This window comes from Uranotaenia lowii, chromosome 2 (genome assembly GCF_029784155.1).
Source record: "Uranotaenia lowii strain MFRU-FL chromosome 2, ASM2978415v1, whole genome shotgun sequence".
Classification (NCBI taxonomy): domain Eukaryota; kingdom Metazoa; phylum Arthropoda; class Insecta; order Diptera; family Culicidae; genus Uranotaenia; species Uranotaenia lowii.
This window is the reverse complement of record NC_073692.1, coordinates 352,329,080-352,353,725: the sequence shown is the minus strand read 5'-3', so window position 1 is coordinate 352,353,725 and position 24,646 is coordinate 352,329,080. Positions and strand designations below refer to the sequence as shown.

General features: G+C 36.5%; 2 protein-coding genes and 1 long non-coding RNA gene across 3 annotated transcripts; 2 read left to right on the top strand and 1 right to left on the bottom strand.

The window, feature by feature from the left end:
* Nucleotides 1–7,848: 7,848 nt before the first annotated feature.
* LOC129747286 (transcription initiation factor TFIID subunit 8-like) lies at nucleotides 7,849–9,130 on the bottom strand. The gene is made up of 3 exons (XM_055741430.1): nucleotides 8,932–9,130; nucleotides 8,581–8,867; nucleotides 7,849–8,520 (listed from the first exon to the last, which is right to left on the bottom strand). The coding sequence occupies exons 1-3, from the start codon at nucleotides 9,065–9,067 to the stop codon at nucleotides 7,924–7,926; spliced, it is 1,020 nt and encodes a 339-aa protein (XP_055597405.1). The 5' UTR covers nucleotides 9,068–9,130; the 3' UTR covers nucleotides 7,849–7,923.
* Nucleotides 9,131–12,107: 2,977 nt separating this feature from the next.
* Nucleotides 12,108–13,614, top strand: LOC129748973 (uncharacterized). Its single transcript, XR_008737888.1, has 4 exons — nucleotides 12,108–12,163; nucleotides 12,413–12,511; nucleotides 12,573–12,866; nucleotides 12,938–13,614. It is a non-coding gene; the product is annotated as an uncharacterized LOC129748973 (long non-coding RNA).
* Nucleotides 13,615–14,159: 545 nt separating this feature from the next.
* Nucleotides 14,160–16,995, top strand: LOC129748859 (CCR4-NOT transcription complex subunit 9). The gene is made up of 4 exons (XM_055743627.1): nucleotides 14,160–14,363; nucleotides 14,429–15,082; nucleotides 15,607–15,698; nucleotides 15,766–16,995. The coding sequence occupies exons 2-4, from the start codon at nucleotides 14,453–14,455 to the stop codon at nucleotides 15,944–15,946; spliced, it is 903 nt and encodes a 300-aa protein (XP_055599602.1). The 5' UTR covers nucleotides 14,160–14,363; nucleotides 14,429–14,452; the 3' UTR covers nucleotides 15,947–16,995.
* The last annotated feature ends 7,651 nt before the right edge of the window (nucleotides 16,996–24,646 follow it).

The following is a 24,646-nucleotide window of genomic DNA, read 5'->3' as shown; positions in this document are numbered from 1 at the left end:
GTCGGAGAGGTAATCAGTAGACTCGAGTTCGATTCCTGTTCGAGGGGATTTATTTTGCACATACCATTCATGATTGATTTTTTTTTATTGTTACATTATACGGCTAATAGCATCAAAGCATCATCCGTCAAACAAAACACCAGAAACATAATGTATGAACATGTGTTTATTCTTTGAATTCTACAAACAGACCTAGATTATTTTGTTTTTGCTTTGTTTGATGAATCTACGCCTCACCGTTTAATGCAATCATGATCATGATGAATGAAGAAAAAAAAAATCACCTCCACCAGGAATCGAACTTGAGCCTACTGATTATCTCTCCGACATCTACAAGTTGAGCTGTAGCTCCATTACTCAATTGACTTCATCGAGTCGAATTCGCTGCTAGATTCCCCGGCAGAAAATGCTCATTAATGGTGCTCATACTGCCTCGGGGGGTTTCTCATTATGCCTCTACAGTGCAGGCGCGGTCCTATGGGGGGGGGGTGATCGGGGTGATCACCCCCCCCAAGCGGCAAGAAACCGTTACAAAATACTCGCAAACGCAGGATTTTATATAAAAAAAATGAGTCCACCTAACTAAAACAGCTGTAACTTGCAATTCGCTGGACCAAATTTCATCAAATAACTTTTTTGAGGTACTTACAGCGTTGATTTCAAATTTGCTGACCATATACGCTGCCGGCCATAAGTTTGGGATCACCCCTTCAAACAAAAGCTAATTTGTTTGGCCATATCTCAGTCATCTTATGACATATTGCATTTCTTTTGATCTCATTCTAAAGTCGATGAGCAAAACCTTCTTCGTATGTTATTGACAAAATATATACATATGTTAACTTAATATAACTTAAACTTGGTTTAAAGTTGGAAAATTTCCGAAAAATCGCACTTTATAATTAAACCTGATCAGTTCAGGGTGGACCGAATTTAAAAATTTTAGTTGCATTTGAATCTTTTTTCATAAATATCAAAACACATTTCTTTAAATTTTGTGCTAAAATTTTCATAGTGCCTCTAATAGATAAAAATGATAAAATAGCTATTTATGTTAACGATCAAAAGTTTGAGCTAACCCCTCAGTATCGGAAAAAAGTTTGGGATCATGCGAAACATGCAATTTAATTTCGTGCGTATCTCTGTCATAAAACTACGTTCGCTAATCTGATAAGTTATCTTTAATACTGATGAATTTTTGAAGTTTTTTGGATATTTAGTGAAAATGTTTTTTTTTCAGACTAACTTCGTTAAAACTTTAGCTATAGTTTGATCATTTTTTGATAATGTTCACCAAAATGACGGTATGTTCAATAAATACCTGCAAACTTGTTTTGACCATAACTTTGATATCTTACAAGTTATTGCAGAGCGTTTTTTCTCCATGTTTGATGGATCAACATATCTCGATCCTTTTTAGAAGTAATAAAAAACCTTTAAGTGTTGAATTACCTTTGGGACCGTTCAGATACCACGTGGACAAAAAAAAAAGATATTTTACCTCCTTCTCCCTCTCCGTGCACAAGTGTGGATATCTCCCTTCCCCAGATGTCCACCTAGACTGATTCGATTTTTGTTGCCTACATCTAAAACTTCATTTCTATTTCTTGGTTTATTTTTCATTGCAAGCTCCGATTTTTAAAGAATGCATCTCCAAAGCTCATATTCTTTTCTGAATTAAAGATACCGAAACTGACCAGACAATTTATATTAAAAAAATATATTTGAATTTCTGATTCTGATTTTGAAGAAAAACTTATTTTAAAACGTTTTGAAAAAAAATTGCTTTAATTGTATTTGCCTCGACGTAGTAAATATTATCGATTTTGATTTATTGATATAAAACGATAATTTGGTAATTTTTCAGATTTTTAGAACTTTTATTTAAATACTTTTATGATTGAAAAAAATACAAATTTTAGATAAATATATGGAAAATGGCCAAACACATAAAATTAAAAATATGTTTTCTCAAAATAAGTTTTTTTTAAATTAACCACCTTTTTTTTAAGGCTCGTTTACTATGATATTTTTGTCCTTTATAAGCTTTTATGCACTTATACTCCTTTGGCTCGAAGGGCATCATACATTTTGAGTCGTTATCACAATTAAACAATTTTAATAATGATCAATAGTTTTTATAAAAAAAATCCATTCATTAATTTAAAACTTTCAAAATTAAATTAATTAAGTAAGAAATGGTTACGATAAAGTTGTTCTGAAACCAAATTATTATTAAAATTATAAAAATGAATTTCAATTATGAGGATTTTATGGTAATAAAAAATTACATTAAAAATTTGAAAATTAGATTATTGGTTGAAACTTGATATTAGTTATGCTTCAAATTCTGTAAAAAGCTCAAAAAATAGTGTTTTTCGCCTGCTTTGATTAGGTGAGGTTTCCAGGTGAGATAAAAGTATTCGGTCATCCCCGACTATTTTCTCGGAAACAAGGCAATCGCTCAAGTTAAACATTTGGAAGAAATTTTTCTAATTTCTTACCAACACGGCTGGATTTCAGGATTCACACCAATTATATCTCCGATATGTACTGTTTTTAGTTCATCTAGGGGAGATGGGGGCATAATGGCCACCTTAAGGAGAGCGCTTATTTAACCATAGAAAAGAACTACATTATGTGAGTTTCATCACTGTTTCGTGTTCAGTCTCTGAAGGAGTCTATTTGATGACTGGCTGAAACTTGAAAAAGTAGAAAAAAAAACGTTTAGAAATGCATTTTAAAAATTTTTGTCGAAAGCTGAAAATCGGTCCCTACAGAGGCATAATGAGAACCCCCCCCCCCCTGAGGCAGTATGAGCACCATTAATCGAGGCAAGATGAGCATTTTCTGCCGAAGAATGAAGCAAAGAATTTCATCGTTACGTATTCAAACACAAAAGGAGTACAAATATTTCAAAATCGTGTGGGAAGTGAACAGCAAAGATTATAGTGAACAAATTCTTAAACTGGAAATCTGTCGATGTGTGGGACACATGAAGGCTCTTGGCGGCTTGTTTGATGGATGTTCCGTCTCGCCTTATTGTGGTAAGAGCCGCTTCCAAGGCCTCTTTTGACCTACTCTGCCTCCCGGTTTTTTTGTATGTTCGTACCATTACTCACATCAAGTACCGACGAGGTAAACAAACAAACTGTTGACGTCGACGAGATGATATTGTGCTAGACAGTGCGCCCAATATGCCTTCACGAGAAGTGCTCTTTTCGCCTCTAGTCAACAAATTGAAGTAAAAAAATATTTTTAAGAAAATTTAAGTGTAAAATTAAAACTTTAACGATTGCAAAAAGTGAGAAACAATCCAAACATTACGTTTCAGTAAACATTTTATCGGTTGAGATGTTTAATCGATCATAAAAGCTTAACTTCTGGTGCTCTAAAATTATAATATTTTCGTCACCAGACAATCAAGCTACTTTTTTAAACATAACTTTGTGTATTTTTAAAAGAGATTACTTTTTCTTTGAAAAATCAATTCCTTGTTAAAATAGAACTATATCATACTAAATTTTATTTTACAAAATGCGTATTTTCTGAGAAAAGAGGGGTTCTCATTATGCCTCGGGTGCTCATTATGCCCTTATCTCCCCTACACAATAATATTTCAAATTTTGAGTAGAAATCCAGCTTAATAATTTAGATTAAAAAATCTACTCTGAATCTGAAAGTTTGGTTATTTCAATTGCAATTGATTATGACTTTCCACTGAAATATTGAAATAGTATCAACTTTCAAAAATTATTTCTATATTCAATATTATTTTATTTTATTCAAACATTATACAAAAAGTTTGGAAATATTGGGAGCATGAAAAAAAACTACTTTTCACATTTTTAAATTATTCGTTGCAAATTAGTTACTATTTCTTTGGATTCAGATACAATAAAATAAAAAATCTAGTATGAGAGCTCGAAATTCAAGAAAAACAAATAAAAATGAAGTGTCAAAAACTTCATACCTCAGAATATGACTTTGATGATCTTATCAAGAATTAAATTTAAATTTAAAATTGAAGAATTGGAACAAGAATTAATAATAATTCGATACTTTCGAACAACGATTCAGCAAAATACTTCGGAAAAACAATTGTATATTCAGTTTTTAATTCACAGCAATTATTAAAGAACACTTTTTTTTGAATAATTGTTTTGGAATTGTTGTAAAATTTTGGTGAGGGTCTCACGCTGATATGAAGATGCCCAGAAAAAATATTATGGATAACTTGAAGATTTTTTTTTATATTTTTTTCTACGAAAATGTGTGTTTAATTTTCATTTGTGAAATGATTTTCATATCGAAAATTCTTTAAAGAATTCTTAAAGTTTTAATTTTTAAAACTACCATTTGTAAAAATTACGAAAATAATCTTTTTGTCAACACTTTTTCACAGTGACCATCTTAGATTCGCAAATTGTTTTATTAAAGGATATTTAAATAAGTGTATTGAGAAAATTTGTTAAAAGTTTTCACTAATTTTTTGAATTACAAACCTACAAAATACAAGTCTTATTTGCAACTGTAAACCCCCCCCCCCCCCCTCCTTCTCCTCCTCCTCCATTTTGTTTCTCAAAATAAACGTTTTTTCGCCAGATATTTACGATTTTGACTGATTTTCGATAATTTGGAAAATCACCTCTAGGACCGCCCCTGCTACAGTGACTGGTTTTCAGCTTTCGGCAAATTTTTTTAAAATGCATCTTTAAACGTTTTTATCTACTTTTTCAAGTTTCATCCAATTAGACAATACCCAAGCAACCAAAAGTCGCGTTTTTACTTAACTCCGAACTCCGAAGTTCACATTTGGCTGAAAAAATGTTTTACGGGAACTTCAGGTGACTCTTGTCGCGTAAAAGTTACTCAGGAACTTCTATCGCCCTTTGAAAGGATAAACTATCGATAACGGAACTTCTAAGCGCATTCAATAGAACTACTTTCAAGAAGGTCGATAACGTTCGCGTAACATTCTAAAACGTACCATTAAGATACTTGAAGGTGTTTTGAAGAACCTATATGGGAATACTAAGCGACATGTCAAAAATGGCTGTCAATTTCTTGTCATGGTATTTGTTTTGTTTATATCTGTACTGATATTTACCAAAGGAATTCAAGATTTTTTCGAATTTTTCTTATAAATTTTTAGATATTCGAATAAATTTTTGATGATGCGAATTATTGTTATTATTCATATTGTGTACTGAAAGTCCTTCAAACGACATAAGGAACAAACTATTGACCAACCTATTCAATCATCTCAAATGATATTGAGTTTAAATACTAATTATTACAATGGCAATGATCTATTGCTGGATTGGTCGAGAGGCTGGTGAGTTTCATCGCAATCTAGAGAGCAGCGGTTCAATTCCCTAGGCGTGTAAGCAGATTTTGTAATCAAAACAATATAATTAAAACCAATGAGATAGACCATGATAGACCGGCAACCTAGCAATCTGACATCTGGTTGTCAGAACAATCTGTCAATCGGATTTTTTTTCGGCGCGTAGAAGTTTCTTGACATTCTCTTAGAAGCTGAATAGCGTTCTCTTCAGCCACCTAAACGAACTTGAAAGTAGCTTTAAGAACTTAAATTTTGGGCTGATTAGCATTCCCTTCAGACACAAACGAGAGCTGATTAAGCTTCTGTGGAACCTTTTTAAGGGAATTCTGGTTGCTTGGGTAGACTATTTGAGTGTCGGAACACGAAACATTGATGTAATTCACATATTACAGCTGTTCTCTATGGTTAAATAAGCATTTTCCTTAAGGTGCCCATTATGCCCTCATCTCCCCTACTTATGTAGAAAAAAGGAGTGCTCATTATGCCCTGGGTGCTCGTTATGCCCTCATCTCCCCTACTTCATATAGTTGTTTCCCAAGTAACGATGTGTTTATTTATGCAAACACGCGTTGAAGTTCGAAAAAAGTAGATTTTAGCCTTTAAATCTACTTCAAAGTTTCTATAATACGAAGTTGCTTTTGAACGCCCGTTGGAACTAATAAAAAACTTATAATTATGAAGTTCATTTTACGCTCGAACGATTGATACATTGGAACAAATATTTTTTTCATAATTTTATCATGTAAGGAACATTTTAAAGTGATGAAAAAAGATCTTCAAGTTACATTTTGTGAAATGTTTCAAACAAAGTTCAATTACTCAAACAATTATTTTGTTAAAATTTTTTAAACTACAAGCATTGTTATTTTGCTCATTTTGGCACATTTTTCTAGAACATTTGATCTTTGTAAGACATTGCAGTTTCGAGATATAGCTAAGGAATCAAGTATCCCCAGGGATCAAGTATCCTCATTCTCCCCTACCTATACAGAAAAAAAACATCTTAAACTTTCACATATATTAACTCCTTTACTTTTAAATTCTTTTTTTTACATCAAGAGAGGTGTCTGTTTTCTAGCCTTGGAAAACAGATTTTTTAAGGTTTTTAAGTTTTTTCTACACATTTGTGAGGAAATTGTCAAAAAAGTTTCCTTATGAATAAAATAATAAAAGTTTGCTTAAAACAAAAGTTATTTGTAACTATAAAGTTAAGCTTCTGCTTCTTTTCAGCTAAAAAAATGTACTGTAAGCTAAATTAAGTCTAAATCCCATGAAAAACTGGCATGAATTCAGAAAAATAATTTAGAATCCTATAAAAAAAATTAAAAAAAAATCCAGAAAAATAAATTAAATGGTCAGCCAAGTTCTTCGATCCATTTTGTTATAAGTTGCATACATTGGGGCGTTATACTTGGCACGGATATTGATGTAAGTACAGAAATCTATTGCGCATCTACTTATGCAACTTGAAGAAAACGCATAATTGTATTACTTATCCAGTGCTGTACTGTGAAATACTGATTTTTGTTGGAGCAATCTAGCATTTCTGTCTCTGGCACAAATGTTGTGAAAAAGTGACGCAAAGTATCTATATGCATGTGTCCCCGGGATAATTTGATTCATATTCATGTGGCTTTAAAAACAACACCATGACCTCATCGGTGGATTTTTAGCAAACGAGCCTGATTTTGAGGCGATCGGACAGCAGCAAAGGATTTTCTTTATGAAAATAAAATGTCATCTCGAATCCGCCTTCGCAATTCTTGGACTCAATCAAAAGGAAAAAATATTTGCATACATTTGGGGGTCTTAAATAATCGAAACGCTCATGGCCGTGTGATTTTATGGCTTTCATCGAAACTTTAATCATATAATTGTGTTAAATAGCTCGTTTTAATTCATTTTGAATGTCATTAGTCAAAAAGGTTAATTTCCAACAACAAGCAGAAGATTCGAGCCAATTATCTATGCTCCGTGCGATATTTGCGTAGAAACGCCAAAAGAGAAACAACCATCTAGATAAAATTTGAGTGTAAGTTCGTATTTTTATCCCAATGTTAAAGCTAAAATAGACTGTTTGCAGCCAAAATGTGAAATCAAATAAAAATACACACGGGTCATTGTTTCAACAAGAATGTTCTTCAAAAGTCCCTTTTCAAATCAGCAATTTGCACTTTAATAGGCTTAATTTTATGGCATACTTAATGGCGCATTCTTTTATATGGGATTTTCATCCTCTGGGACGATTGATCTCTACTTTATGGCGCATTTCAATTTAAATCTAATTTATTGTACTGCATGGCCTTTAAAAAATGAGCTAACACATATAGGATCTCAGTGAAACTTCACTTTGGAATTCAAGCATTCAAATTTGAAAGCATGGCATTCTGAACAATAAGAGAAAAGAAAAAAAACCTTCAACAGAAGATTCAAAGCTAAATCTGGGATTATTATCGAATATGTGACATTTTATATTCTTTGTGAGTTAGTCCTGAATATTTCACATCAATTAATACAGTACAGTACTTTATTGTAAATATAGTTAAAAATTCTCATTACAGCTTAAAAAATAATCACATCCCTCCCGGACCTCCTTCACTTTTAACCTTCCGAGGAATGGTAGCCGCCCTCAAGTACGGATTATCTATCGTCGGGCTGTTATTCGTCAAATTGATCTGCGCCGTCGTGATGTTTCCATTGGCAGTCGAAACCGTTACTGTCGGAGGTCCCATCTTGGCTTCTGCCGCTGCAGCAGCATTGGCAGCTGCAGCCGCAGCACTACCACCACTTTCCCCTTTGACCGGAGAAGCAGATTCACTGTCCTTGCCATCGGTGTCATCCTTCTTCCCGTCACCATCGTCCCCGTCGTCGTCATCGTCATCAGCTTCCTTGGATTCGGCCGGATCTTCTTTCCTGTTGGCCACTTGGTAGTAGTATTCGAGTTCCTCGAAGTCGAATATTTGATCGGTTGGATTCAGGGCTTGTAGGTAAGGCGGGAACGAAGGTTTACATGCGATTAAAGGAAACATCGGACTATCCTCGTTGTCGAAGAGACTGTGAACTTCGCTGGTTTTGGCAAGAAACTTGGTAAGTGCCTTTTCGATATCCCGCTTTTGGGAAGCGGATTTTTCCCGGATCGCCTCATACTCCGTTACCGGTTGTTTGTAGGTCTGAAAAAATATCAAAATTTAAAATTTCATCTTTCGGGCGGGGATTAAACTTCATCTTACCGGTGTTCGCACGTAGGCATGTGGATCCGGAAACGAAGGAAGATAGTTGGGAATGTGGGATGGGTGAGAGTTCTTCTGGCCAACTTGCAAAATACCGAGCTGTTTCTGGGATTGGGCTTGCTGGGGTTGCGGAAGGATTTGCCGATTTTCTCGTTTGGCGTACGTATCTAGCCCTTTGATGGAAATGCCCATATTGATAAGCGAGATCACAATATCCCCGATAACGGGTTCGGTCCGGCCAGCAAGCTCGCAATAATTCCGCGACGATTGTCCCAGCTCTACAATAACTTTAAACGAAAGAAACATGAAGAGATTATTTTGGTTTGCAATCATTGATAAAATTTAACTTACAGCTTTGTAGCATCTCGGTGAGAGATTCAACACATTCTTCGTCAGCACTTTCGAAACCCTTTTCCAGGAGCTCCGCCGAGACGGCCATGGTTAGGAACCGACGGCGGGCGGCCTGGGTGCTGCTAACTTCGGTCATTTTTGAGGAGGAATTTTGAAAACAATCCGCGAAAATTTTTATCCGGCCACTTTGTTTACAAACTTTTTTTTGTTTGTTTTGGAAATAACCCCCCGGTTCTGAAAATTATTATAAAGCAGTACAAATGTTATCACTGGTGGTGGTAATAGAGCTAGCGGTAGTAGAGCTAGAAAATTGAAACACTGAGAGTTGGTATTGAAAAAAATTAAACAGTCCGTTATTTCAAAAAACGATAAAACTTAAAAAAAAATGATTGGAAAACACAACTTGGTTTAAAATGCCATGAAAAACATTTGAGATCATAATAATTGGTAGACTGATACGATAGAATTTGCTAAGCAGAGTAGAATTAGAATTTCAAAAGCAAAACAGTCATACAACTTTTTTGAATGATTAATACAGAAATAGAACCACAGATGAAATAAAACCACAAACTTTTTTCCACTTTATTACGTTCTTTATATTTTTTTTATAAATATTTTAAATCAATCCAATTTTAATAAAATGTTGCTTAAAACACTACCGTTTATTGAAATTTGTTTTCTTCGTTTATTTTCTAACGTTCGAGAAAATAAATTTCGAATTTTTCTAAATAAAATAAGGAATTTGAACAATAACATATCTTTAGATGATCTCAAACTAAAATTTCAACACCAGATTTTTTAAGCCGATTTCATTCAAAAAATGATGCTATAAGGCCTACCCCCATTCTGATACCTGATAGTGCTGGCTGTAAAACTTATAAAATTTAATATTATCAATGTTTCAATTTCCTATGGTGTCATCTTTTTTTATGGTTTGTCTCTAAATATTTTAAATTAAATAAGCATTATTCTGATCAATTATGAAGTTTAGTGTTTTGATGCAGCGTTTTCTAATTCTGAACAATGCGAATTAGAAAAAAGACATTCCGAAGATTCATGAATCTAAATTTTACAATAAGTCCATTACAACGGCAGTATAGTTTTCATATATTTCAATGACTCGCGACGTTTCCAAGCGGTCACCCATCAAAATACTAATCACGGTCGATGTTGCTTCACTTCGGTGATCGGACGAGAACCGATGTTTTCAATATATGGTATCGTTGACTCCTATGTTAATAAGATAGGGTCACTCAGTGATTAAATCTAGGATTGTCCGATCTTCGGGAAAATATCGATCTCCAAGATCGATTCAGGTGAATGGTTCTGGGATCGATCCATCCAAAAAATCGGAGCTTGAAGATCGATCTCCGATTAATCGATCTTTTCCATTTGTAACAAGAGGGAACTGCTTTTTACTAAAAATATGCAAAAGACACAAAATTTTAAATTGGTATACTCTTTCTACATATGGAAAGAAAAAAAATTCAAGCGCCTTCATGTAAGGTAAACCGGAGTTAGTGATTAAAAACAATACTAATCAAAATTCAAATATCTCGGGAACGCTTTGATATTCTTAAGTAATGTACTAACAAAGAATGTTCTAGAGATCAAAAGAAATTATTTCAAGGTATTTTTATTAAGATTTTTTTTTAATGTATATTAGAGTCATCGAACAAAATTTGCGGCAGAAAAAAAAATCAAAAATCAAATTTATTAATTTTGTTGAAAAAAGTATTTTTTAGAAAATCGCTGTTATTTCTTAAGAACAGCAAATTCTAATTAATTTTTTAATCTTAATCAATCACAAACATCTTCCTGCCGCCAATTCAAAGGGATTGGAAATAATTTGCAATATTGTTATCAGTTGCAAAATAGTTTTAGATATTCTTAATTCATTTCAGTACAATTTTGCAAATTATTTCCAATCCCTTTGAATTGGGTGCAGGAAGGTGTTTGAGATTGATAAAGATTAAAAAAATTGTTAGAATTTGCTGTTCTTAAGAAATAACAGCGATTTTCTAAAAAATACTTTTTTCAACAAAAATTATAAATTTGATTTTTGATTTTTTTGCCGCAAATTTTGTTCGATAACTGTAATATACATTATAAAATCTTAATAAAAATACCTTGAAATAATTTATTGATTTATCAAATTAAATTCGCTGCTAGATTCTACGGCAGAAATCTCTCATCGTGCCCGATTGATGGTGTTCATACTGCCTCCACAGGACTGATTATCAAATTTCGGCACAAAAATTTAAAATGCATTTTTAAACGTTTATATCTACTTTTTTCAAGTTTCATCCAGTTATGAAATTTACTTTTTTAGTTTCTGAACCCGAAACAATGATGTATTTCACACATTATAGCTGTTTTCTAAGGTTAAATAAGCGTCCTCCTTAAGGTGGCTATTATGCCCTTATTTCCCCTATATAAGAAAAAAAAAGATCGAAAGATCGAATCGAAAATAAACCGATCTAATCGATTTTTTCCTGGCCAAAGAATCGATCCAAAAAATCGAAAATCGGAGTTGAAAAGATCGATCTCCCAAGGATCGATCCAAGATCAACCAATCCTAATTAAATCACGCGTAGTATTTTCGATGTTGGTTTGCTGAGTAGACATTCAAATGCTTTTATTATGCGTTTGTAAGAAAGACGTTGTTAACTCATTTGAAAATATTAATTTGAGCAAAACATATGAAAAAAGTTGTTCATCTGCAAAACATGTAAGAGAATTTGAAACATCTCGCTAACTTTCAGCTACTCAGTTCAGAGTGACGGTTACTCAGTTGTCGCCAAAACCGCACCTACTCAGTTCTGACTAAACGGCATTTACTCAGAACTGACTAACAGCCCTTTTCGCGACAACTGAGTCATGGTTACTCAGAATGCGCGAAGGATTCCGTAGCGGTTTTCGGCCGGTTTCTCCATAGCAGTATGTTCAAACGGTTCAAACCCAGTATGATTATCAATAAAAAGGATAGAATTTCATTCTGTATTAGTAAACAAGTCAAAATGTTGCACACAATATTTTATTTTTTAAAACTTTGCCATCGTTTATTTGAAATGTTTTCACTTTTCGTTCGCCCCGAGCCGGGGTTGTTATGTCTCCCTGCATGCAATATGCCACTCCGGGTTGAGCTGGAACACCCGTACTGTTGGACGCCCGCATAGTAAAAAACTGTATCACAAACAGTCCATACGATACATCTACGGACTCAGAAAAGGTGATTATCTCAGTAAACGTAGCTATAATACTGAACTTTACTTCGACAACGATAAGAACGAAACATGAACGTTCATGTATAAAAGTGACGGTATCTGAAAAGGTGAATGAATAATACGAACAATTTATTTCAAATTTATCAGAATCGTAAAATTGATCTCAAACCGTTATCCTTAGCGTTCATGCCTTCTGCCTTACTCACGTCAAAAAACTATAAATATATTTAATGATTTGATTTTTTCTCAATCAGGTATAATTTTACATAAATTCGGGTATCCTTAATCAAGAGTGTAGATTATCTCGCAGCGAAAAAAAGAAAAAAAAATCATAGCGAAGGCTACCGCTACGGGTAATATTGCGAAAATTGTTTGTTTCTCCGATGTTTCTCCAATTGGTTTCCCTTTTTACAGGTCTAGCACGAGATCTCTACCGGAGATATCCGTTCCCCTGCCCGTAGGACTTCCAGGATTGTGACAACGACGATATTTAGCCGGGCAGGAAAAAATTGAATCCGTCAACAGCAGCAAGCAGCACTGCGTAAATGTGGAATATAACGCAACAACCGTTTACAGGACCCCCGGTCAGGATAAGGAAAAGAATTCGTTCGATGTGCTTGTCCGTCTTACCGGATGGCGGTGTTAATCGATTCCAAAGAGGAGGATGGAGAAGAAATAAGTCATCATCTGCCGGAAACTAAAAACACTGTGAGTCCCTGCCCCGCATTTTTGCTTATTTAGAAAAGTAATAAGTAATATCTACTGTTTTTTTATTGCAGGGAACCATTCGCAGGATCAGTAAGGCCCATTATACTGTTATTCCACGGTGTTTCCTGGCAGGATCAGGCAATTACGGTGGTGGCCTACACTGGATAAACGTAGTGAAAATTATTACAAAACCAATGATGTTTTTCTTATCGAGAGTGGATCGAATTTGTGATGTAAAATATGTGTAATTGCAATTTTAATGAAAATAAATTATAATGGGGTGGTAAAATAATGGCTTATGACAAACATTATTTATTGGAATTCTTAAACTCTAAAAACATTTGTATATGTGTGCGTGATTTATTCACACACGGTTCCGAATACCGTTTTTGTAACGTTGGAAGAACGATTTGTGAAATCTTTTCATAACTTTTACTATAAATGTTTAGATACAAGAGAACTTTAAGGAAAACTATAGCAATAACAGTTCAATGCAGAAAAAACGTTTCTGGTCGCGGCTTGTTTACATTATCTCAACTGTTTGTAGAACAGTTTCTCCATATAAGTGTTTGAACGGTTTTTAACAATTACATAACCTAACGACATATTAAAAAGACTGTGAATTCGGAATTCACACTTCAACCAATGTTTTCCACAGTTTGAATAATCGTTTGCTAAAAGTTTTTTTACGCTTAATCCAATCGTCGTTTGACTATTTCACAAATCGTATGGTTACAATTCTTATTTATGCGGGCGATCACCAACATCATTCCTGGTCTAATCCGCCGTTGCATTGGCGAAAAAGTTTCATTGATGTTTCCCGGGGACATCCACCTGCCTCCGAGTTTTTTTTACTCCACCCTGCAATAAGATGAAAAATGTGCTAATAATCATGAATCAGCAATAAAAATCAATATTTACCATAATAATTTCCCAATTTGTGGCTGACGAAACAACGTCGAATGTCTTGAGCAAACCGAGCAAACTGATCCAAATTTACTCAGTTGTCGCCTTCAAGCACTCGAATTCGCTGAGTGCCAATTTTCATGTCGTCTGAGTAGCCGTTACTCGGAAAACTGAGTCGTTTTAGATCAAGCGACGGCTGCGTCATACAAAAGGCGATGTCTGAGTAAAATGGAGCCGTGCTCTGAGTATTTCAAAATTAGCGAGATTGATAAATTTTTTTGTATTGTGCAACAAGATTGAAAATTCTAGTACTGCAATCTATGTCCCGTTCCTGAAAACCACCAACAACAAATCAAACATGTGTGCGTGTCGGGTGCGATCGCGGTCGTCAATCGTGTTACAGCAAGTGGAAAAAGTTGAAAATCGGAAGCTTCCATCGAAAGAAAATTGGATTTTTGCTTATTATCGTTAACACTCAGTTTGATTCCGCTGAAAATTTGTTTAAATTAAGAGATTAGTGCAAACAGTGTTGATCGTGATAGAAAATTCGTCAATTAACCTGCATTCGGAGTCGCAAAAGGGCTTATAAAGGTAGGTACCATTTCTTCGTCTTGGTTTTTTCTTCTCTTGAGGTGTTCCGGTTTTTATTTTTCTAGTTGTGCAAACTGGCCACGGCAACGATGGCAAGCGGTCAGAGCCCCGCTGGTCTCCAGGTGGCGGCTAACAGCGAGAAAGTGTTCCAGTGGATCAATGAGCTGTCGAATCCGGAAACTCGGGAAACGGCCCTGCTGGAATTGAGCAAAAAGCGAGAATCGGTTCCCGATTTGGCGCCCATGCTATGGCACAGTTTCGGAACGACGGCGGCGCTTTTGCAGGAAATTATCAACATCTATCCGTCGATAAATCCGCCAACCCTGACGGCACACCAATCGAACAGGGTCTGCAATGCGCTGGCCTTGCTCCAATGTGTGGCATCGCATCCGGAAACCCGTTCCGTATTCCTGGCCGCCCACATACCACTGTTCCTGTACCCGTTCCTGCATACCACCTCGAAAACGCGCCCCTTCGAGTACCTCCGGTTGACATCGCTCGGGGTTATCGGAGCGCTGGTCAAAACGGACGAACAGGAAGTGATCACCTTCCTGTTGACCACCGAAATCATCCCGCTGTGCTTGCGCATCATGGAATCCGGATCGGAGCTGAGCAAAACCGTGGCCACGTTCATCTTGCAGAAGATTTTGCTCGACGATAGTGGCCTCTCCTACATTTGCCACACCTACGATCGATTTTCTCATGTTGCAATCATTTTGGTAAGATAATTTTAAAGGAATGATATTTAACAAAGTTCAAAAGTCAAAGATATTTCACTTACTTCGGTTTTTCTACAACTGAGTGGCAGTGGAAAATATAAACGTAATATACGTGAATTCATTCATTCGAGCACAAAAATCACAGCTTCTCGATTTCCACAAAAACTTTTTTTTGTTAATCCAACATCACAGTTTTCATCACTATTCACGTTGAACATCATATTTGAGGAGCTGTCTTGTATGGAATTTAAAATCCTTTCTTCCAGTTTTGTATCTTTTACTAAAGTTTTTATGTAAAGAATAGCCGAAAAAACTAGAACAGTTTAATGTGCAGCTCAACCTATTATTTAAATTTTCTAATTTTACCTAAACATTCGAAGTAAACCAAGGTTGGGAAAATGAGCGCGGTGTAATATTTCCGGAAAAAAGGAGTAAACCAAAACCAAAGCTCTTTTATCAACCTGAACCCTTAAAATGTTTGTATACATTTCAGATTTATCCTTGATCACAATCATTTATTTCAGGGAAAAATGGTTATATCACTATCGAAAGAGCCATCAGCGAGACTACTGAAGCACGTTGTGCGTTGCTATTTGAGACTGTCCGATAATCCAAGGTTTGCATGAATATCGTCGATCCAAAACTATCTTTTCTCAAAGTAAAACTTTTCATTCCAATTTCAGGGCCCGCGAAGCCCTTCGCCAGTGCCTGCCGGATCAGCTGCGGGATGGAACGTTTGCCGCCTGCCTACAGGAGGACAAATCCACCAAACCGTGGCTCTCGTTGCTGCTCAAGAATTTGGAAACCGTCAACGTACCTGGCGCCGATCCTCGGCAGGTTGGCATCTCGCCACTGACCTCGTAAATTGCTTGCTGTGAGCAAGCAATGTAGGTAAATGTGCGCCTTGCAATCTTACGGGATGTTTTTAGCTAGCATGGTCTCGGTGAATTGTTTTTTCCCTTTTTGTTGTATGTTCTTTCTCCGCCTGGCGTTAGCGAGAGCAATCGTGAACCTCCTGGAGTGAACAGCAATTTGAAAAACAAAATTATACATCGGATTCCTAGAAACAGCAGATAGTATCCCTTTAGCGTTCTTAGGAATCAGCAGACCAGGAGTAGCCTTGTTGCGGAACATTGTGCGCATACTATTGTTTCTATTTTGATAAATCCTTATCGTAAATGAATGAACGAATTTTCCTCCTAACGAGTTCGAAGAGCAACCAATTAGTCTAAAGAACAGTTTTAGGTAAAAATAAGACTCAGTCTTGTCTAGTTGAAAGAAGAAACACAAAACGATTGAAATATTTTTTTGGAAAAGCTGAAACATATAGCGTAAGAAATTCTAATAAGAAAGCTTGCTGCACAAGCTACCTATCGCCGGAAATCCCATTTTTAAGTTTTAGGATCACTTCAATATGTAACAGCTAGGCTATTTAACTTCGTATCCCTACATTAATCGATGATATATTGTACGCAATGAATCCCAAACCTGTTCCAAGCGAATACCGGACAGAACAATAAACTTCCGATTTGCACTGAGTTTATTTTTTTTATCTTGCGTGCATTTTATATTTGAATGCAACATTCAATGATCAAAAAAATATATTTAGCCCCAATCGATCGACAGTTTTCCTAATCACCACTTAAATTTGCTAGTTTTATTTATTTAACAACCCTATAAGAACTAATCAAGCTAAGATCCTTATTTCCATTGTTGCACATCAATAAAGTTTATGAGGAGTAGGAATACCAGACCAACAAACACACAAACTCACTCGCCGTGTGCATTTACGAGAGCAATCGTTGTCGTTGTGTCGAATAACCGTATGAACTAAACATGGAACTGTAAATTTTAAACTCTAGTGCTCTAAGAACAGTGATATGTTTAACAATAAAAACAATGTTCGAAATCAAGTTGCTTCGGTTAAGTGTTTATTCGGAAAGAAAATACCTAATTTAGAATAAAATTTACTTTGTGTTGCAAATTTTTCCAGAGATTTAGTTTGAGGGGCTTCTCAGTTTGAATACCCAGTTGAGTATGAGTTAAAAATTTCTTCGACAATTTGTGAGGCTTTAGAACTAGTCTACAGTACAGTAAGTGCATTGAGAGACTTCAGGGAATGGCCGGTTAAATATGAATAGTTATGATATCTTAAAATTATACTGATAATTGTAACATTAATATGATATTTCTCTTCCCTTTCCCCTTTCAAAATCATACGTGCGCTGAGTCTTATGGTTGAGCGATGACCTATACCCAAAGCAAGTGTTGGCATCAATCTTCGATCGACATAAGAGGTATCATCCATCAAATTCGTCGGATGCCTTTAAATGGTTCATTGGCAACAGTAATATGACAATGTGCTGTTCCTGCGCTGGAGGATTTCCAACTAAGGCTTGTTGAAAGAATCTGAAAAAGATTGGAAATGAAGGAATCAAAGAAACCGGTAAGTAAGATCAAATCAAATCACCTATATTTCTAGGGAAAAAAATTCTACAAAATGGTCCTTTTGTGTTATATCTCTAATCATGGCGGTGAAATGTTGGTCCTGATTTAAGCTTTTAGAAAACTGTTGAGATTTATCTCATTATAGCAATCGCGAAAATTTGTCATCAAGGTTTAAAAACACTTTTCTTGATATGAGCATGATTTAAAAACCATTCTATTCATTCAGACAAGTGGATAACCATGTAAAGAAACAATAACTCGATGTGTTCAGTCTCGTTCCCAACTACTCTTTCCCATATCATAGAGTCCTATTCTCTACCTCCCCGTGGTGCTAGCTGGGGTGCGAGCAACCTTAGCGAAGATCGGGTACTCAACCCCGGTGAATGCTTTGGACGCATGCAGACTGAGCTAGGGGTCTTCGTACGCGTCTGTTTTCCATGTCAGGAGCGGCGTGCGGAGTGCAACAACGTCCTGGTGGTGTTCGGGACCCAAAACAGCAACATCACGGGCCTTGCGAGCCCGTGACTACAAAAAAAACATAAACAACGAACAACAAATTTCGGATAGAAATCGGAGACCCACGCGACGAAAAGCGAATAGCGATTGGAAACTTGGAACATGGAACTGCCGATCTCTAAATTTTGTGGGCAGTACCCACGTTCTCTCCAACGAATTGAAAAGCCGCAAATTCGACATCGTAGCGCTGCAGGAGGTATGCTGAAAGGGCTTCACGGTACGAACGTACCCAGATGGTCGTGCCATCTACCAGAGCTGCGGCAACACAAACGAGCTTGGAACAGCTTTTATAGTGATGGGAAAGATTCAAAAGCGCGTGATCGGGTGGTGGCCGATCAACTCACGAATGTGTCGGTTGAGAATCAAGGGCCGGTTCTTAAACATCAGCATCATCAACGTGCACAGCCCTCACCTCGGAAGTACCGGTGACGACAAAGACGAATTTTACGCGCAGCTGGAGCGTGAATACGACCGTTGCCCAAAACATGATATCAAGATCGTCATCGGGGATTTTAATGCTCAGGTCGGCCAGGAGGAGGAATTCAAACCGACAATTGGAAGGTTCAGTGCTCACCAGCTGACCAACGAAAACGGCCTCAGACTTTTAGATTTCGCCGCCTCCAAACGCCACCGCCTCCTACACAAGTACACCTGGAGATCGCCGTACCAAACGCAATCACAGATAGACCACGTTTTGATAGACGGCCGGCACTTCTCGGACATCATCGACGTCAGATCCTGTCGAGGCGCCAACATCCACTCAGACCATTATCTGGTGATGGTGAAGATGCGCCCAAAACTCTCCGTAGTGAACAACACACGAAACCGGCTCCCGTCTCGGTTAAATATCGCACGACTGAAAAAACCTGAGGTCGTGGCAGACTACGCGCAATCCGTCGAAGCAGCGCTGCCGGCAGAGGGCGAGCTTGATGAAGCCTCTCTCGAGGACTGTTGGGATACCGTCAAGACAGCCATCAACAGTGCTGCGGAGAACATCATCCGGATCTGGGACATAGAACAGCTACCGGAGGAGTGGAAGGAGGGGGTAATATGCCCCATCTACAAGAAGGGCGACAAATTGGACTGTGAGAACTACCGAGCGATCACTGTCCTCAATGCCGCCTACAAAGTGTTGTCCCGAATCCTACTCCGCCGCCTAACGCCACAAGCAAACAGATTCGTGGGAAGTCATCAGGCCGGCTTCATGGAGGGACGGTCTACGACGGACCAGATATTCACATTACGCAAAACCTCCAAAAATGCTGGGAACACCAAGTCCCTACGCACCATCTATTCATCGACTTCGAAGCCGCATACGACACGATCGACCGTAACGAGCTATGGAAGATCATGGACGAGATCGGCTTTTCCGGGAAGCTGATCAGACTGATTAAGGCGACGATGGATGGAACGCAGTGCTGTGTGCGGAATTCGGGTGAATTGTCGAGTTCATTCGAATCGCGCAGGGGGCCTCGACAAGGTGATGGTCTATCCTGCATGATGTTCAACGTGGCGCTAGAAGGTATTATTCGACGAGCGGTGGCCGATTTTCAACAGATCCAGTCAACTTATGACTTATGACATTGATATAGTCGGCAGATCATCTGCGGCGGTGGAAGAGATCTACTGCAAACTGAAACGCGAAGCTGGAAGGATTGGGTTGATGATTAATACGTCCAAGACGAAGTACATGCTGGCCTGTGGATCCGAGACCGACCGAACCCGCTTGTCCAGTAATAACTAGGTCACGATCGACGGCGACGAGCTGGAGATAGTCGAAGACTTTGTCTATCTCGGCTCGCTGGTGACCGCAGACAATGACACCAGCCGTGAGATCCGGAGGCGAATTATCAGCGGGAGTCGTGCCTACTATGGACTCCACAAGCAACTGCGATCGAGAAGACTTAGCCCTCGCAGGAAGTGTGACCTGTATATGACACTCATTAGACCGGTTGTTCTCTACGGGCACGTGACATGGACATTGCTCGAGGAGGACCTGCGTACACTCGGAGTATTCGAGCGACGAGTGTTAAGAACCATCTTTGGCGGCGTACAGGAGAACGGAGTGTGGAGGCGAAGGATGAACCACGAGCTCGCGCGACTCTACGGCAAACCCAGTGTCCAAAAGGTGGTGAAAGCTGGCCGGATACGCTGGGCGGGACATGTTGCGAGAATGCCGGACGACTGTCCTGCAAAACAGGTGTTCGCTACGAATCCGGTAGGAACAAGACGAGCGGGGGCGCAACGAGCGAGGTGGTTAGACCAAGTGGAGCGTGATCTGGCGAACGTGGGGTGCCCGAGAATTGGAGAACGGTTGCCATGGACCGAGTGAATTATAGGAATTATGTTCGTCAAGTTATGTCGTGAGACGGTATACTGAGTAAATAAAATAAATAATCAAAAATTTTATGATGGTGAAAATTGAGAAACAATGTGTAGACCATGTTGCAGTGCGTACATTTCAGATCAAGATGATTTAAAGGTCATAAAAGCTTATTTGGTGATGCTCAAAAATTATAATATTTTCGTCACTTGAGAACCTAGCTGGTTATTATTTAATATTTCTGTAAAGATGAAAAGGGTATTCCTTTTTTTTCTGAGAAATTAATACTATAGGTAATACGAAACAAATCCTCATGAAAATTTGTTCAAGAAAATACGTACTTATGTAGAAAAAAGGAGTGCTTATTATGCCCTGGGTGTTCGTTATGCCCTTATCTCTATTTTTATCTTATACTATATTATATTATAAGAGCACCTGCAGCGGTTCAGGCGTAAATATTGGTTTTAAGTATACCAGTTTAAGCAAAATTTGAAATTTTAGAATCGGCTAAAACACCCACTCCCCACCGGTGTAGGAGCAAATTTAAAACGGAAACACTTTCATTGCAGACACTCAATAATTGAGAAGAAAAAACCCATGTTATTGGAAAAATTGCATAAGTTTTGAGTTTCAAGGTTAGTTGTCTTAAAATTAATTCTACGAATATTCTTTTTGACAGAACAATGATTTCAACTATTCTACCAGGATTTCATTAATTTAAAAGCAAAAATGACTACACAACGAGGAAAAAAGGTCAATTGAAACAATTCTTCAAATAATTCAATCAAATTGCTTTGAATCAATGGAATAAAGTTTTGTTGAAATGAAATGAAAAAGCAATTTTTTTTCAAGTTATTGCTGACATTGATAAAGGAAACGAGAAATGTTCATCCCAAAGTCAAAGGAAATTTTCCCTTGATTTGTCGACATTTTTGTTTGACAAAAACTTGTTTCACTATTTGTAAATTTATGTATGTCGTATATTTTGAAATCCTGTTCCAAATTTGCATGAATTTGGAACAAAGGCGTATAACTGTTGAGAATTTTGAAATCGATAAGTGTGCTAAAACAGCAATATACGCCACCGGTGCCAGCCGAAATGTTTTAGCGTGGTCGAAAACCGTGTTTTGCATCTACCGTTGGGACAGCCCTAAGATAAAAAAATAATTGAGGTACGACATATTCCTGTGGTAAGAGCATAATCATTTTATGTTAGTTTCCACTCATTTCCAAAAGTGTTGTCTATGGCCGGACAATACGAATTACTTTACCAAAATTGTCATCAATGGCGTAAAAACCTAGCAAAACGACTCAAATCACTTGCACAGGTCGTGTGATTACGGGTTTTCGAATACTGAACATTCTATAAAGTCTTTTATGACAAATCAGGATAAATAATTTGTTTCGAAAAAAAAAACTAAAAAAAATGCCTATGGCGGACAGCAAAATTTAAAGTTTTCCAGAGCATCAAAATATTTTCGTTTTTGAATCCTTATCTTCAGCTAATCATTTAAGGGTGCTATTAAGATGAAAAAATGAATGTTTCAAGTTGAATTAATTAGTTTTGAATATTTTCCTGTCCGGTCATAGACAAAAGACATTTTTGAAATTTTCTCAATATTTCGTTGGGACTAACGTTTTTGGCTTTCTTACAGAAAGGCATAGCGAACGGTCAGTTGGGGATATCATTAATTAAGGGTTCAAGACCCCACTTTATATATACCAATCGACTCAGCTCGACGAGTTACGATGATGTCCGTGAATTTGTATGTTCCATTGAAACGTTCTTACCACATTAACTCCTATTCCAGGTATCACGATTTTGAAGAATTTAGTATCAAAAAATTGGATTTTTTTTTCCTGTAGGTCATATCTTAAAACCAAAAAAAAACAAAATTGTTTAAAATTTGTCTATTCCATAGTAAATATCATGCTTATGTCGGCTCCAAAAAAGGTAGCCATTTGCTCAGCAGCAGTAGCCAGCAATCGCTAAATTAATTACAGAGGCGATCGAAAATTTGACAAAAAGTTAATCAAACAGCAGAGAATCGATCCCACACCATCTAGCATGAGAGTTTAGGAGGCTAATCCCTTGACCACTAGTGAGCGTCGAGAAATGTGGCTCTCAAACTTGAACAGTTTGAAATATTTTGATTGTAAATGAACTCGTTGAATATCAGTTCGCTTATCCTCCAAAAAACGTACTGGCCACCTTTTTTCATATTGAGTTTAGTAATTTTTGCTATCGATTTTCTTTAATAACAATCGTTTTTATAGATAAATAATATATAATTGAGAAATAAGGAATCCATTATTGTGTCATTTATTACCAAAGATAATTGACACTCTGTAAGAAAGCCTCCAATCCACTGATAAGTGTATTAAATCGGGTTTTTTTTTATTTTGCATCTACTGTATTCGAAAGATAACCAACCAACAATGACGTTTATTAGCAATTTACAAGCCGAAAAAAACTAACCTGATGCCTATCATTGGTTTACTTTTAGGGGAGAATGGGGATACTTGATCCTTTCATCATATCTTTTTGGAAAAGTTTTTCAGATCACCGTCATTTGCCTTTTCTGGCAGCTTGAAACTTCATGTTGAAAAGTTGTAAAAGTTAGATCGATACATGAACCCGTAGAAGAACTAGAAGCCGTGGGACAAAAACAATGTGATATACTTTAAAAGTTAAAGGAGAATTGATCCTTTGATCAAGGTGCCCTAGGCTTTGGCAAAAATCGTGCAAAATTTAAAGATAAAAGTACCATTGACAATTATGGCCCAATTAGTCTTCATTTCACAGTTTATAAGTGTCAGACAAAAATAATCCTTAAAAGTTTGTTTACTACCCTATATTCATTGCATACTTAAAGGCGCAATTTTCTAATTTTTAGACAAAAGCACTTTGATTTTTTATCAGTAAATTATTGGATAAGTGTTAGTCATTGACCAACATCCAGAAGAAAATATATATCTTTTTAGACTCGAGGGTTCAAGTGACCCCATAGCATAAATTTTTGATTTTTTTTCTTAAAAAAATGAGAGTTTTTAATTGTTTTGAAAATATGGCATTAAGAATTTCATATTGTACTCAAACGGTTGACATAATTAAATGAATATTTTTATTTTTTTTTCGCGTGGGAAACATTTTAAACTGATAAAAAATGATCTTCTTTCTATTTGGCAAATTTTTCTAGAACATTTGATCCATGTAACATTCTATATCGAAATATAGCTAAGTAATCAGGTATCACCAGGGATCAAGTATCCTCATTCTCCCCTACAGATTGGATTACCTTATTTCAAACAACATATCAGGCTGCTATTTAATTTATTTCCATGGTGTTAACCATTATTAGATAACAGATAAGTTCCTAGACATTTTCCCCCTGTTTGTGGTTCTCCATTAATATTAAAATGAGCAAACTCTGCTGTCTTAGTAAAATAATCGAAACTTTTGCAACGAATTATTTAATCAAGAGACTTATCAAAAAGTGTTGATTAAATAAAAAAATTTCATAATATCGTCAAATTTTTGTTTTTGTGTGCAAAAATCAATAGTAATATTATTGTTCAAAAACGAAAAATTAAGATTACCAAAAGCAAATATTTCCTAGAATTTCATGAAAAAGATTTAAAATTGATGTTCTGTAGCCGAAGATATTTGGTTTTGCAAAATTTCACAGCTATTTGCATGAAAAAAAAAGGCGTTGAACTTCGGAAATTTTCAGCAAGATATCTTACTCAGTTTGCAAGCACCTATGCATCTCTGACCAGTTCTTCCCCATCATTAAAGCTACAAAGCCTCTTCACTGCTTAGGAATATTAGATAAAATTAGATACCTATTAAATACATGTTTTACAAATAAATTTTTAATAAAATTAAATTAACAACTTCATGTCAAGAGTTCTGATAATTTTTGTATTTTCGTCAGACCTCAGAGAATTTCTATGGGGCCTGCACACCTCAACGAGTTTGACATGACAGCCATAGATAGAAAATTGCTTACTTTTTTATTTGTGAACAAATCGTCTGAAATTTATAAACTTGTCAAAAAATAATCTTAATTCGATACCAAATTGTATAAGCAGTCAGGGTGGCCAGCGAACCGGGAATTGAAAATTCTTTATGGATCATTTTCCCCCTATATAAACCAATTGAATTCTTAAATAAATTCATATTTCCATTTTTTTTTCAAAAACGAAATAAAATTGGGATCAAAATTCCATGGAGAAAATGTGGGTAAAAGTCGATAATTTCTTGAAAAACCGAG